Genomic DNA, 15039 nt, shown 5'->3' with positions numbered 1-15039 from the left:
AAGCGTTGCCAACCAGATTATTTTCATCACTTAACGTTAAGATTATATTTAACACTTTAAGATGAAATACAGCTAAAATAAGATTGTTGTTACTCAACTATAATAATTAAATTTATTTATTTTAAGGAACAATTCTGACAAAGGTCAAGCTCCGGGACACCAAAGATGAGTTAACAGTTGTTAGGCTCAATATGTTGTTTGAGAGAGTTGAGGATGCAAGGATTTCCCAAATGGGTCTCGAGAGTCTTCCAGAGCCTTGCTCCTCGAAGGGTCTTCGGCTGGCTAGTCTTGCATAGGGTATGAAAGGTGGCACTCTGCAACAAAGGAATAGTTAAAAGCAATGTTTTAAAAAGCGAATCGGCCTATTAATTGGGTCACGGGTCAGTTGGTCCGACCAGTTAGATCGGAGTGGTCCGACCGGATAATGTCATATATATATTTTATAATTAAATAATATATATTTTAATATATATTTGAAATACAAATATTCTATATATTATTATTAGAAATGCTATTATTAACTAATATATAACTAATATTTTATATATAATTGTTATATATATTATTAAAAAATTAATTAAGAATTAAAAATTTAAAAATAAGTGAGAGATTGAAAAAAATCGGGGTCAACCCGGTTCCCGGTTCACCGGTTCGACCGAATTTTGACCGGTTTGAAGAAGATTTGAATTTTTATGTCAAACCGGACCGGATGGACCATCGGTTCCCAATTAAACCAGTCCGACCGACCGGTTCGGTCCAATTTTTAAAACAATGGTTAAAAGTATTGTTTTAAAAATCGGACCGGAAAAATCGGGAACCGGTGGCCTATCCGGTCCGGTTTGACATAAAAAACCAAATCTTCTTCAACCCGGTCAAAACTGGTCAAAATCCGGTCGAACTGGTAACCGGATTGACCTCGATTTTTTTCACCCTCACACTTATTTTTAAATTTTTAATTCTTAATTAATTTTTTAACAACATATATAACAATTATATATAAAATATTAGTTGTATATTAGTTAATAATAGCATTTCTCACACTTATTTTTAAATTTTTAATTCTTAATTAATTTTTTAACAACATATATAACAATTATATATAAAATATTAGTTGTATATTAGTTAATAATAGCATTTCTCATGATAATATATAGAATATTAGTATTTCAAATATATATATGACATCATCCGGTCGAACCAGTCTTATCTAACCGGTCGGACCAACTGACCCGTGACCCAATTAATAGGTCGATTCGCTCTCCGATTCAGTTTTTAAAACATTGGTTAAAAGGCACATGGAGATCTTCCCCACGCAGGCTTCGATGCCTAAGCCTAATGATGATGCCATGAAGCAGAAGTATGAATGTATGTATGTGTGTATGTAGTATACTCTGGATGAGTGTCTCTAGATGAGAGTCTTCCAATGGGTAGTCTCTTGAAAGGCTTGGTGTAGACCGAGGCCAAAGTTTTTGGAGTTCGAATTTGTGTGTGAGAAAGTCTAGGAAAAATGGTCCAAAAATAATATCCCGAAAAGAGTATGTTTGTCATGTAGCAGGTGGGTATTTATAGACGATGGTGGGGTCCACATTACACATGGCATGTTGATGTGTGTCTCGACTTTCTGGGTGAAAAGGTTTCGAATGAGAGTGGAGGGCTTGGAGGTATCTTTGGGGATAGAGTGCCCTGATGAGTATCCTCCGAAAGAGTCTGACGACTCTTTAGAGTCTTTAGATGGCTTGGCTTGAAAGATCCTTCGGATGAATCTTAGATTTCAAGAATGCTTGGGGTTAAGACATTCCCGAAAACTCTCAGAACGCTCCTAGAAACTCTTGTTCAAAAATTTTTTTGGGACCATCCATGTCTTTGGCCTTCTCAAGATACTCCTAGGATTTTTGAAATTTTTAGCTTAGATTTTTTTAGAGCATTTCACAACAAGAACAAATATAAAAATTTCTTTATTTAGGCTACATTTGTTTTGTCCTTAAAAAATTAACTTTTGAAAAATATTTCGTTTTGTTGGTTGATTGAATAAAAGTTAGCACTTATTTTTACAAAAAAATATTCTTCATGGAAGACCTAAAAATAACTTACCATTTATGTTTTTTCTAAATAAATTATTTGAATTTCTACAAGTCATTTTTGGCACCATTTTACGATGCCCAACTAAGTTATAAATTCAAATTTAAGTAATTTGTCAAAACAAAAATTTACATGATAGACTCAAATTAAGTACAAAACATCTATAAGATAGATAAAAAATAAAAATAAAAATATTTTAATTTATTATAATGAGCTAATTCTTCAAGATCACGTAACCATACTTTTTAGCAACTCTCAATGCATAAAACTTCTCACTTTTATGAGAATTGAAAAAAAATATATTTTTACACACAAGACTACCCGTCTTTTATGGATAAATTATTTTCACAACTTAAATTCATAATTTTTTTAATCATCAAAAAAGAATTATAATTACAAAAACTCATCTTCAGCGTAACAATGGCATAAGACCCAAAAATTTGAAAAAGATAACCAAAAGAAAAACAAGAAGTTCTATCCCAACTAAGAATCTCTTAGGACTTGTGACTATAGGAAGGCTATTACAATATCTTTCTGGAAAATTCTATTCGCAATCATAATTTTATTCACTACAATCACTTTTCAATATACCTAAAATAACTTTAAAGAAAAAAATTCAATTTTACTCTTCATCTTCAATATTCAACCGCCCACGTTAAGCAACCACCTGACATCGTACTTTTTTTCACTGACAAACTCTGTAATTTCCTCTCACCCATCGTCCGTCGTAATTACTTATTATTTCATATCCACCATCGAAAATTGAAAATCTATTTTCTCCTCAAGGTCACTCATTCCTCGTCTCACACCTATTATTACTCAGTCATTTTCTCTCAGAATATCAGCGAGTCAAAGTTAGCCATGGATTACTACACTCAAATGTTTGCAACGAATTGGGAAGAGTTTGACGAAGAAGATAACTAGTCAAAAAAATAACATCACACACAAGTAAATTTAAATCTTGTATGTATTAGTGTATGTTTCTAAGGGTTTGGGAAGTTGGAAACTCAAGAACCTGATTTTCCGAATTAGTGTGTAAGTAAATATTGTATGTATTAGTGAATTTTTTGAATTCTAGAATTCAGGAAACGCATGTATTTTTGAATCCCAGGGTTCGGGAAGCACGATGTTTCCTGGGATTCGGGAAACACCGTGCTTCCCGAACCCTGTGATTCGGGAAGTTGAGTTTTCAGATTTTTAATTGGTATTTTATTTTATTATTTTTTTCTTATATCTCAAAAAAATTGATTTTGCAATTAACCAATCATTTGATATTATTTAACAGTTCACTATTAATGAGGTATGATAGATTTTTAATAAATTTTTGAAAATTATTATTTTAGTTAGAGAAAAAATATATCTAAATGTTTTCTTCTATTAGCTTTTTGATACTAGAGAAACACTGATTAAATGGACTAAGAAAGTTGAAAAAGAAAATGAAATTGTTATTGTAATAAAGAGTTCAAAATCTACGAGTATTAGAAAAAAAAACCTATAATTCGTCTCTTACTTGTGAACGAAGTGAGAAGTATAAAAAGAAAAAATAAGAAAAATAAAATGCAAATACAAAGATTCAAAAAAATGTCATTATCCATTTGAATTATTTGCCACTACAAAGTGATAAATTTGTGCCTCTAACAATTATAAGCATGACATGCAATATAAATTTAATAAATTTTTATCAATAAATATAAATATTAACTATAAAATTATCAATTACTTATAAATTATATGCAGTTACATCTTAACTCAATAAGATCTCATGAACATATCTAATTAAAAGTTCAAGAATAACTTATTAAATAAATATTAGACTCTCAATTACTTTTAATCTTAATAATATTATTATTATTATTATCATAATATATATATTATATACATATTGTAGCATTACATTAACTTAATTGCAAATTAAAACAATAGAGGGTCCGTGCTGTGTAATATATCATATTATATAATATATAAAATAAAAATTAAAATATATAACATATTATATTATATAATATATAAAACAAAAATTGAGAGCCTCCTAGCGCCTCCAAACTCTAGAGTTCGAAGGTAGTAATTTTAATAATAATAATATTATTATTATTATTATCATAATATATATGTATATATTATATACATATTATACTATTATATTAACTTAATTACAAATTAAAATAGCGGAGGGTCCATGTAAATTGAAATGTGTAATATATTATATTATATTATATAATATATAAATTAGAAATTGAGAGCCTCCAAACTCTAGATTTCGGAGGCTCCTAGCACTTTCGAATTCTGGAGTTTGGAGGTAGTCAACGCCTCCGAACTCCAAGGTTCGGAGGCATGGGTTGTCTCCGAACTCTAGAGTTCAGAGGCAACCAGCACCTCTGAAACCTAGAGTTCGGAGGCGCAGGTCGCTTCCGAAACCCAAGTTTGGGAAGCGGCTCAAACCTCCGAAATCCAGGTTTCGGAGGCGCTGGGTGCCTCCGAACCCAATTTGGATGCGATGCTACTTCCAGTTTGATAGGGGTGACCGATCCGAACCCAGGGTTTGGAGGCTGCCACCACGGTCATCGCCTCCGAACCCAAGCGGCCACCACCTTCGCCCATCGAACCTCTCCCCTTCTACCCTTCAAGTTCAAACATGTAAAAATTACCTGTGTTATCATCAAGCGCAGAATAGAGAGACGCGGTTGTAAAGAAGACGACGACAGCGAGTGCGACTGTAGGGAAGGCGACGGCAGCGAGTACGACTGTACGGAAGGCGGCGGCGGCGAGTGGGGGTTGCAAAGAAGCAACAAATGTTGTAGAGAAAGTGATGACAGCTAGTGGCTGTAGAGAAAGGGACGGCGTGATGTATGGGATATATGAGGGTAATTTTAGAATATAGGTGGCTGCAACAAGTAATAATAGTGGGTATGAAGAGTAATTGTTAAATTTATTTTAATTATGGATATGAAGAGTAAAAAGCTTACTGCAAATAGAATTTTCCTATCTCTTATTAAATGTCTAGGAAAATAGTGGGTCTATGTCTTGAATTTAGAAACTTGTCTATTTCGATGAGCAATGCAATCAAATTGGTGTTTATTGTTATTGCCTTAACTGCCTTTGTTGAATATTTGCGCCCAGTCATGCATCTCCAGCCACTAGTTTAGGCCTCAAATTCCAAACAACTTAATGGTGGAAGACTGGAAGAAGATTCAGCCAAACACCTAATAGAAAAATGACAACTTTTCACACATCAACTCGAAAGTGGGGGAAAGTTTACAAAAACAGTCGAGAGTTAAAAGTAGTTATGAGAAGTTTGGCTGCCCTACCATGAAAGCAACTCATCTTGAAATTCATTTGCCTACCCAAATGCTTCTTGAAACGTTGCTTCTTGTGAATAGAAGGTTATAATTTTAAATTGTAAAAAATATTTTTTAACATATATATAAATACGACTCTCATTAAACTAAAGAGTCTCGTGTATTAAAATTTTACTTTTAATATTACTTGAAATTTAAGTTTTTTTACAATTTTATTGAAGTAATTGTATTCACGTCAAGCTGGTCCATGCCCAAACACGTACCCATTTGGATCCCATTAATATTGACCCTTAATGTAATTTTTCATGCCTTTTTCATGGAAATACAAAAAACAGAATCCAAATATAGAACACGACAAACAAATGAAGCAAAATCCTGAAAAGCCATCCACAAAAAGAACTACCAAAATAAGGAAAACGATCCCCAAAAGCAGAAAATGAGAGTCACTTGAATCTTGATCAGTGAATTTTTGCTAGAATTCTTAGATATTGATAAGATATAGCATTTTAGTTGCCTACGTCTCCCTTCTACTCGGGTCCTGAAAAGAGACCATCCACCCAGAACAGGAGGAGAGTTCGAGAAAACAGAGAGTTTTTATCTCTCTGGCTTTGGCTGGGATTTGGAAGAAGGGAGGAGAGGTTTTGAAAATGGCGGGTGGGTCTTTTGCTCCGGCCGGCATGGCCAGGAACAGAGCTGAGAAGTACCAGGGAAGGGTCACCCTCTATGTGATTGTTGCCTGCATTGTGGCAGCTGTTGGTGGGTCAATATTTGGCTATGACATTGGAATTTCAGGTACTTCAAGTTCTTTTATTCTTTGGCATTTTCTAGTGGTTTCTAGGGATGATTTTGAAGTGAATACTGAAACAATCAAGAGATTAGTCATCGAAGTATTGAGGGTAGATGAAAGATAAGGGAGTTTTCTGGTTATGATTGTGATGAAAATAGTGAATATGTAATATCATGATTCATGATTCTGATGTTTGAACGACTCAGAAAGTGGAATTATACGATTTTCCCATGGAAGTTCTTCCTAAGCATTACAAGGATGGTGAGAGAAAGCGGCAGGATTTTCCGACGAAACGAACTCGGGCCGGCGAGACTCCGGCATCTCGCTTTTATTTTTGTCAAATTTTCCTGTCAGGCATCGGTTTTTCTTTTTACTGTTGATGAGTTGCTTCGGTGTAGAAGTGGTGCATAATCAATAAACACCAAGAAGATTAGGGCATTGGGTGTTTAACAGTGGAAGAAGATTAATCGTAGAAACCTTTTATGCATCAATTGGACCCTTCTAAATGCTAATTTCACAACTTAACAGGAGGAGTGACGCAAATGGATGAATTCCTTCGTCGATTCTTCCTCACAGTATACAAGAACAAGAAGCGTGCCCATGAAAACAATTATTGCAAGTACAACAACCAAGGCCTTGCGGCTTTTACTTCATCCTTGTACCTGGCTGGTTTGGTCGCCTCGCTGGTGGCCTCCCCCATCACGAGGAAATATGGTCGACGAATGAGTATAGTCTGTGGAGGAATCAGCTTTTTTGTCGGAGCAGCTCTTAATGCCTCGGCTGTGAACCTAGCGATGCTTCTTCTAGGCCGGATCATGCTTGGGATTGGCATTGGATTCGGCAATCAGGTATTCTGCTTCTCTGCAGAAGCAAGTTATTTTAAGTAGATTGTATTAGAAGCAAAGCTAATTTTGCTGAAAACTAGGAGTCTCTGTGTAATCTTTGGCATGAGTATGAACATCTCTAATGTTGTCTGAAGGCGGTTCCGCTATATTTGTCGGAGATGGCACCAGCCCACCTAAGAGGAGCTCTAAACATGATGTTTCAACTAGCAACAACTCTCGGAATCTTTACTGCAAACATGATCAACTATGGAACAGACAAGCTCCCGCCATGGGGGTGGAGGCTTTCCCTAGGTCTGGCTGCAGCACCAGCTCTCTTAATGACAGTGGGAGGAATGCTCCTTCCAGAGACACCAAACAGCTTAATTGAACAGGGCTTAATGGAAAAAGGAAGAGCGGTTCTTGAGAGGATTAGAGGAACAAAAAATGTGGATGCAGAATTTGAAGACATGATGGATGCGAGTCAGTATGCAAACTCGATCGAGCACCCTTTCAGAAACATCCTGGAAAGAAGGAATAGACCGCAGTTGGTCATGGCAATATTCATGCCGACATTCCAAATCCTCACCGGCATAAATTCAATCCTCTTTTATGCCCCAGTTTTGTTTCAAAGCATGGGGTTTGAAGGAAATGCTCCTCTCTATTCTTCAGCTGTGACTGGAGGAGTTCTTGCTTTGTCTACCCTGGTGTCCATAGCCACGGTGGATAAATGGGGTCGAAGAGCTCTACTAATTGCTGGAGGGATTCAGATGGTCATATGCCAGGTAAAGACTTGAATCGCTTTATTTCATCGATACTTCCTTAACATACTCAAAACTACTTGTAAAGTCTCAATGGAGAAGTTAAAAAGAATGTAGACACTATAATTGAAATATTGCCGATTAACAACTAGTCTTTCTGGTGCAATGGAGACAGGTTATTGTTGCTATAGTCTTGGGACTTAAGTTTGGCAATCACGAAAAGCTCTCAAAAGAGTTCTCAATCTTGGTGGTGGCAGTCATTTGCCTTTTTGTCGCAGCCTTTGGATGGTCATGGGGGCCGCTTGGCTGGACAGTGCCGAGTGAGATATTCCCATTAGAGACACGTTCAGCAGGGCAGAGCATTACAGTGGCTGTGAACCTACTGTTCACTTTCATCATAGCCCAATCTTTTCTATTCCTCCTATGTGCCTTCAAGTTTGGAATTTTCCTCTTCTTTTCTGGGTGGATAACAGTCATGACAATCTTTGTGTACGTCTTCCTACCTGAAACGAAGGGAATTCCCATAGAAGAGATGATACTGCTGTGGCAAAAGCATTGGTTTTGGAAGAGAATTGTACCAGGATCTCAAGAGTCTGATGAGAGCACTGCAACATAAAGCAACTGGTTGAAGTCGAGATGAACACTGGAAAGCAATTTTAGAATCAGTAAGAGGGTATAGAGTAAACAATTGACCGTCGCTAAAGGGAAAAGCCAGAAGCACCTAGTGGAGACAGGAGGTTGAGGATAAACACGACGATGGCTGCGAGCTCACTGCCATCAGGGGCAGAATTCTTAGTTTTCAATGCAAGTTGTAATAGACATTTGACTAGTAACCCCTACCCCTTGGAACTTGCACTTATTCAATTAAAAACTGTATTATTGGTTACAAGTAAGAGATCAGCAAAGTGGACTAAATGTTCCAATGGGAGAAAGAAATAGATTATTGCTTCCCACATAATGAATTGTGAAGATAATCGCTCCCAAATCACGCATACATCATATAACAGAGATTTGAAAGTTCAGTTGGTTGTAGGATTCTAGTCAACTGCCCTTTGGATAAAACAATGGGTAGAGTAATACTATGTTCCTCTTGAAAACAAGTTGCCTCTTTTCTTATCTCTAGTTCTAGCAGACTCTGTGGAGAAGAAAGAGAAGAGCGTTGAAGATGGCAGGTGGATCTTTGGCTCCATCCGGTGTAGCCAAGGAGAGAGCACAGCAATACCAAGGAAAGGTCACCTGTTATGTAATCATTTCTTGTGTTGCTGCTGCCATTGGCGGGTCGATCTTTGGCTATGACATTGGAATTTCAGGTATTTGACTTAAAAAAACATCTTCAATTTTCATTCAAACACTCTAAAGTTTAGGACACGATCTAGATCAACAGATAAATGGGCATCGGCGCATGAGGAGCTCTGTTTTGAGACCGGCGGGCTAGAGTCATTTTTTGTGCACGTCCTTAACTTTGTCTTGTAAGGAGGCTGTTTTTGTAGGTTTTTGACAGAAAAACACACAAAGCTTGTGCTGGAGACTGAACTTGTCTATAATTTTCATTGATAATGCTGAAATTTATACAGAAAAATTTAACAAACAATCCAAAAAAGTCTCCTACAAAATATGCTAGAACAGAAAAATACTCAAAATTGAAGTTTCAAAAATACTGAAAACTTTCAAACTCGGCCAGCTAGCTTGCCAGCTGCAATCCCTGTTGTCCCTGATTTGCTTCACTTTTTTAGCAGCAAAAGATGCAGACTTCTTCAGTTTTCACAGTTTGAACTCGCAACTTATTATTCCCAAAGGAAAAACATCACTGTTGCTGCCGAGGCTGGCTCTCAATTTGGATTAACAAACAAGAAAAAAGACAATATGAACAAATGTATGAGTAATTAGTATCATACCTCCTACATAGATTCCCTAGTTTTTTCGTATCCAACCTGCAGTTTTCAGCTGGTGAAAACAAAAAGCTCAATTATTGAACTGATGTCTTGATCATAGAATGAGGGCAAATTACCCATGCAAGAATGGTAACTTACTGTGTTCACCAAACAATGTGAACTGCAGAATAACAGCAGAAACCAAAAAAGAACTAGTGGCAACTAATTATCTGAATGAACCAATTCAGGAACTATAACTCTCACCAAGGATCTTTTCAACAGGAGGGGTGACGTCAATGGATGGATTTCTTCACAAATTCTTCCCAGTAGTGTACCGGCATAAGATGCATGCTCATGAGAACAACTACTGCAAATACAACAACCAAGGTCTAGCAGCATTTACATCTTCACTGTATCTAGCCGGCCTAGTGGCATCTCTTCTGGCATCCCCCATCACTCGGAAGTATGGTCGTAAGGCAAGCATAATGTGCGGTGGAATTAGCTTTATCGTTGGAGCAACATTGGATGCTTCAGCTGTAAACCTCACAATGCTCATCTTGGGTAGGATCATGCTCGGCGTTGGCATAGGATTCGGGAATCAGGTAAGCATTGGCTCTCCATCATTGCTGCAACTCCTTTCCTTATCTGCAAATTAGTAGTATAGCTTATAGCTTTTATTTTGCCACGAGACCAAATTCAAAACAAATGCAAAATATCCCAATTTGCATCTGCCAACAAATTCAGAGAATTTACAAATCCCAGGTAGACTAGATAATTTTCAAAACTAAATTCTAACAAAAGCTAAAAATCACAATTTTTTTCTGCTAACAAATTCAGGGTGTTAAGGATAGTTCCTGCTTTCTGAATTTACACACAGAATTTATGAATCCCAGGTAGACTGGATCATTTTCCAAACTAAATTCTATCACTTGCTTACCAATGTTCGAAGGCGGTTCCGCTATATTTGTCAGAAATGGCACCGGCACATCTTCGAGGAGGCCTAAACATGATGTTTCAGTTGGCAACAACATTAGGAATCTTCACAGCAAACATGATCAACTATGGAACAGAGAAGCTCCGGCCATGGGGATGGAGGCTTTCCCTGGGCCTGGCTGGAGCACCAGCTCTTCTGATGACAGTGGGAGGAATATTTCTTCCAGAGACACCCAACAGCTTAATTGAACGGGGATATACAGAAAAGGGAAGAGAAATTCTTGAGAAAATCAGGGGAACCAAGAATGTTCATGCAGAGTTACAAGACATAACTGATGCAAGTGAGTTAGCAAACTCAATTGAGCATCCCTTCAGAAACATCCTTGAAAAGAGGAGCAGGCCGCAATTAGCCATGGCAATCTTCATGCCTACCTTCCAGATACTTACTGGCATCAATTCGATTCTCTTCTATGCTCCAGTTTTGTTTCAGAGCATGGGATTTGGGGGGAATGCTTCTCTGTATTCTTCTGCCTTGACTGGAGCAGTTCTGGCTTCATCTACTGTAGTCTCTATTGCAACAGTCGATAAATGGGGTCGAAAAGCTTTACTCATTGGCGGAGGAATTCAAATGATTGTGTGCCAGGTAAAAGACTTATAACACCAAACCTTGCAGAAAACTGATGGAAGCATCCTCTATTGGGGGCTTTCCATTAGAAAGGGAAAACCCCCAATAGAGGAAAGAACTCAGATAACAATCCCCAACATTCTTGGCTTTCGTTGAAAATTTTCTTGGACATTTTAACGAACTGAATTATAAATACATCACAAAAGGCCCCCTTGTAGAATCTTTGAAGGTCGAATTCTTAACATTCACCTTGAGATGTATTCATGCATTATAAGAGTAAGGATTATGCCCTGCAACATAGCACATTCTGTTGGCACATATCCACAACTCTTCTCATGCTATATAATTACACTCAGTTAAACAAAAACGAATTCAGATACGCAGTAATTTTTTTATACAATTATGCATTACATCAACATTATAGTTTCTTTTCCAATTACACACCGTACTTCAAATTGGTAGAATATACATCGCATTCGAGAGTTCAGATGAGGCCAAACGTAAATGTGCCAATTTAAACCAGATTGATCAGAAGCTGTAGATATTGTTCTAGTAGTTAATCTCGAAGAGTTGTGGTGGTGGTTGTGATTATTGTTCTAGTAGGCAATTCCTGAAACTGACACTATTTGCACAGGTTACAGTGGCAATAATATTGGGCTTCAAATTCGGCAGCGATAAGGAGCTCTCAAAAGGCTTATCAATTCTGGTGGTGGTTGTGATCTGCCTCTTCGTTGCAGCTTTCGGGTGGTCATGGGGTCCTCTAGGATGGACAGTGCCAAGTGAGATCTTTCCACTGGAAATCAGATCGGCTGGCCAGAGCATCACAGTGGCTGTGAACCTATTCTTCACTTTTGTCATAGGCCAGTCTTTCCTTTCCCTCCTCTGTGCATTCAAATTTGGGATTTTTCTCTTCTTTGCCGGCTGGATCACTGTGATGACAGTCTTTGTCTACCTGTTCCTGCCTGAAACCAAGGGAGTCCCCATTGAAGCGATGATATTCTTGTGGAGAAAGCATTGGTTCTGGAAGAGAGTTGTACCTAGATGTCCAGATGTCAACGGCAGTTCCTAAACAGAAAGTAACTCTATAAATGTGAAAAACAAACTACTTATCCATTAACATTACCCCCGGCCGCTAGTTAACTTGGATAAGTAGGGATGTGAAACAGGGTAGATAAACGGGTGTGTTCTGTAAACTATATGCCATACCTGCTGGTACTTTTGGACCATCTCATAAAATTTCTCCACGTGAAAATGGTATTGAAATTTCATTTCATCATTACTTCGTCAAGGGATGTTATCCATTGTCGCTCCCAAACCCAAATAAAGGAGGAGGGTTGCGTTACGTAGCCGACAACCAACGTAAAACCTAGTCGGATCTAAATATGAATTTTAAACAAATTATCTATTGGGGCGTAACCCACATAAAAGTCTAAAATTCATATAACCGACCTTCCATAGTGAGATAAAAGTTAGATATGTTGTTTAATTTCATAACTGATTTGGACAGGCCAAAAATCCAAAGTCAACTTGGCGAGGGAGATGGGACGTGGGAGCAAGAAAACTAGTAATTTCTTTCTTTTCCTTTCAATTAGAGAGCACAGAGAACCATTACAGATCAGCCATGGAAGTTCAAGAATATATAAAGAGGAAAATTGGTAAAAAATATTTTAAAAAATTATCCATACTAAAGTACAGACAGGACCAATTGAACCGAAAAGCTATAAACTTGCCTTGTTAAAATTCATTCTGATAAGTATCTTGTGTTTAGATGTCATAATACCTCACTCTGATCGACTTCATTATAGTTGGATATAGATTATTGGTCAGATGTATAACAAAGTGATCGAACAGTATGTCATCTCTCTTGTACCTTATGATAATGATCTAGTTGTTCCAGAATATGCTTGAAGAAACAACATGAAATCTTGAGCTTCAGCAGCATTTTTTTCCTAACCAATCACAGCCCATTGTCAAGCTTGAAACTTTTCAACTTGTGCCATACTGTCTTGTTAAAACTAGGATTTCTTTCTACCCCAATCAATTCAATTCAACATGACAGATAACAATGATTATTCCGCCGACGTAGAAACATCTAATTTCCTTCCAAGTCTCTGGGAAATGCTAACTTGTGCAGAAGCTGAGAAGAACAGTTTTGGCGCCATAGCTCAAAAGCAGAGTTGTATTCACGTAGAAGCTCGCACTTTATGAAGGGAATGGAGATAAGAAACGCCTAATGCTACTGCCTAACTGGAAGTCTGGAACCCATATAAAACACGAAGTTGAAAGTTGATCATATCGTGATATCAGATAATAGAACATCCAATGATTATATAGATTAGCAGATGCCCGTTTCTTCCTAAAATGTTCAGACTAAACTATATCTCCAAGCAACAAATGGTGTTCCACCACTAGTTGCTGCAGAGATAAAGGCATAGATACCTAACTTTAGCTTCATTTCAACGGTTTCTTGGACAAAAACTTACTTCCTATTGAGAAGGCAAAGCAAGAGACCTTGAGATAAAGCAGACCATCAGGACGAACGGACGAGTCATCAAATTGCAACATGAAGTATGCTCAGAATCAGGTAATACTAACAAATAAAGCCAAAGAGGGCAAGGAACAACTTAAGCATCACATCAACGTCAGCTTTCTAATTCTTCTCCCTCGGGCAAATGCATATTAAATCATAATGAACATGATATCGCGCAACAAAAATCTGAAGCAACCAAGGACCAAATTTCACAGTAATCAACCATCGCAACAAGTAAATAACGTGAATATTGGCCTTTATATTTTCATACTAAAGTCTAAAAGGCTAAGGCTTTTATTCGAATATCGAAGATACATCGAAGTTCTGTAGAACACGAATTAAACTTGCAAGCTACATCATAATAGGTGGAATATGAGATTATCAATGTACTAAAACTGACAGACAATGGGTATTACCCATAGAACCACACAGAAACCCAATGACACAGCCACATTCTCGTCGATCGACGAGTGACATATCAAGACTATTAGACTATACATATAGCATACAGGATTTATGAGAACCTAATCGTCTATTATAGTTGAAACTAACTAGACATCCAAGCAACAAAAGATGACTACTCTTTGTCGCTCTAGAAGTAAGATGCCAAACGTTAGATTCTCTTCCATGGTTTCATTTCTCAGCCTTCCTCTTGAAAAAATAAAGGAAGATGCCCTGAGAGACAGCAAATCAAGCCAGTAAGATCCAAGCCACCGGATCCAGCATTTCAATCAGCAGTGGCCAAATTCAGAACAAATCCAGCCGAAGCAACCGGCGGAGATCGCTCGTAGCGGCGTCGTTGTTCTCCTTTCTAGCAAAAAACGCCGGAAATGGAAGCGAACTCGGCGGAGGCGAAGCCAGGAACGCCGCCGAGCCGGCATAAAGCCCGTCCACGACCTTCAAGTCCGAAACCCTAATCTCCTTCTGGACCGTCTCGGGATCGGGTCCCAGCCGATCCGTCGAGCACAGAACCAAATCCTCGTCTCCGAAGACCCGCCCATCCTTGTCCTGCGCCGGAGGAGTCAATTTCTCGCCGCGTTTCAGGATCTTCACCTGCCCCATGACCAGGTCTTTCGCCGGAAACTTTGGGACCACCGATCGGTCCCGTACTCGAATCCGATCTGGAGATCCGGCGGGACTCCGCTTTCGGCGACGAGGGCGCGGGTTGGGCCGGAGGAGGCATTCTTGAGATCGGAGAATGGCGGTGGTGGCCATTTCAAGATCGAGATGAGTTAAGGGAGAAAGAGAGACGAGATTAGGGACTTCTTCGAAGAATACTTGGTCCTTCGGGGTTTGTAATGTAATAACGTGGAAGTAGTCTGGGAGCGAGGGTCCT

General features: G+C 38.1%; 3 protein-coding genes across 3 annotated transcripts; 2 read left to right on the top strand and 1 right to left on the bottom strand.

The window, feature by feature from the left end:
• The first annotated feature begins 5793 nt into the window (after positions 1-5793).
• Positions 5794-8637, top strand: LOC127806283 (sugar carrier protein A-like). The gene is made up of 4 exons (XM_052343481.1): positions 5794-6167; positions 6691-7010; positions 7142-7768; positions 7920-8637. The coding sequence occupies exons 1-4, from the start codon at positions 6023-6025 to the stop codon at positions 8358-8360; spliced, it is 1533 nt and encodes a 510-aa protein (XP_052199441.1). The 5' UTR covers positions 5794-6022; the 3' UTR covers positions 8361-8637.
• Positions 8638-8760: 123 nt separating this feature from the next.
• Positions 8761-12449, top strand: LOC127806284 (sugar carrier protein A-like). The gene is made up of 4 exons (XM_052343482.1): positions 8761-9054; positions 9898-10217; positions 10565-11191; positions 11808-12449. The coding sequence occupies exons 1-4, from the start codon at positions 8910-8912 to the stop codon at positions 12240-12242; spliced, it is 1527 nt and encodes a 508-aa protein (XP_052199442.1). The 5' UTR covers positions 8761-8909; the 3' UTR covers positions 12243-12449.
• Positions 12450-13942: 1493 nt separating this feature from the next.
• On the bottom strand, positions 13943-15019 carry LOC127806285 (uncharacterized). The gene has a single exon (XM_052343484.1). It carries the CDS (start codon positions 14916-14918, stop codon positions 14451-14453), a length of 468 nt encoding a protein of 155 aa, XP_052199444.1. The 5' UTR covers positions 14919-15019; the 3' UTR covers positions 13943-14450.
• Positions 15020-15039: the final 20 nt, after the last annotated feature.

This window comes from Diospyros lotus, chromosome 7 (assembly GCF_014633365.1).
Source record: "Diospyros lotus cultivar Yz01 chromosome 7, ASM1463336v1, whole genome shotgun sequence".
Taxonomy (NCBI): Eukaryota; Viridiplantae; Streptophyta; class Magnoliopsida; order Ericales; family Ebenaceae; genus Diospyros; species Diospyros lotus.
Note: the sequence above shows the minus strand (reverse complement) of the source record. Positions and strands in the feature narration are given on the sequence as shown.

What these genes read in the sequence shown, in the direction of transcription:
- LOC127806283 (XM_052343481.1), top strand. Translation starts at nt 6,023, where the DNA reads ATGGCGGGTGGGTCTTTTGCTCCGGCCGGCATGGCCAGGAACAGAGCT. An exon ending in CTATGACATTGGAATTTCAG is followed by an intron (nt 6,168 to 6,690) that starts GTACTTCAAGTT and finishes ACAACTTAACAG; the next exon opens with GAGGAGTGACGCAAATGGAT. An exon ending in GCATTGGATTCGGCAATCAG is followed by an intron (nt 7,011 to 7,141) that starts GTATTCTGCTTC and finishes TGTTGTCTGAAG; the next exon opens with GCGGTTCCGCTATATTTGTC.
- LOC127806284 (XM_052343482.1), top strand. Translation starts at nt 8,910, where the DNA reads ATGGCAGGTGGATCTTTGGCTCCATCCGGTGTAGCCAAGGAGAGAGCA. An exon ending in CTATGACATTGGAATTTCAG is followed by an intron (nt 9,055 to 9,897) that starts GTATTTGACTTA and finishes TCTTTTCAACAG; the next exon opens with GAGGGGTGACGTCAATGGAT. An exon ending in GCATAGGATTCGGGAATCAG is followed by an intron (nt 10,218 to 10,564) that starts GTAAGCATTGGC and finishes CAATGTTCGAAG; the next exon opens with GCGGTTCCGCTATATTTGTC.
- LOC127806285 (XM_052343484.1), bottom strand. Translation starts at nt 14,918, where the DNA reads ATGGCCACCACCGCCATTCTCCGATCTCAAGAATGCCTCCTCCGGCCC.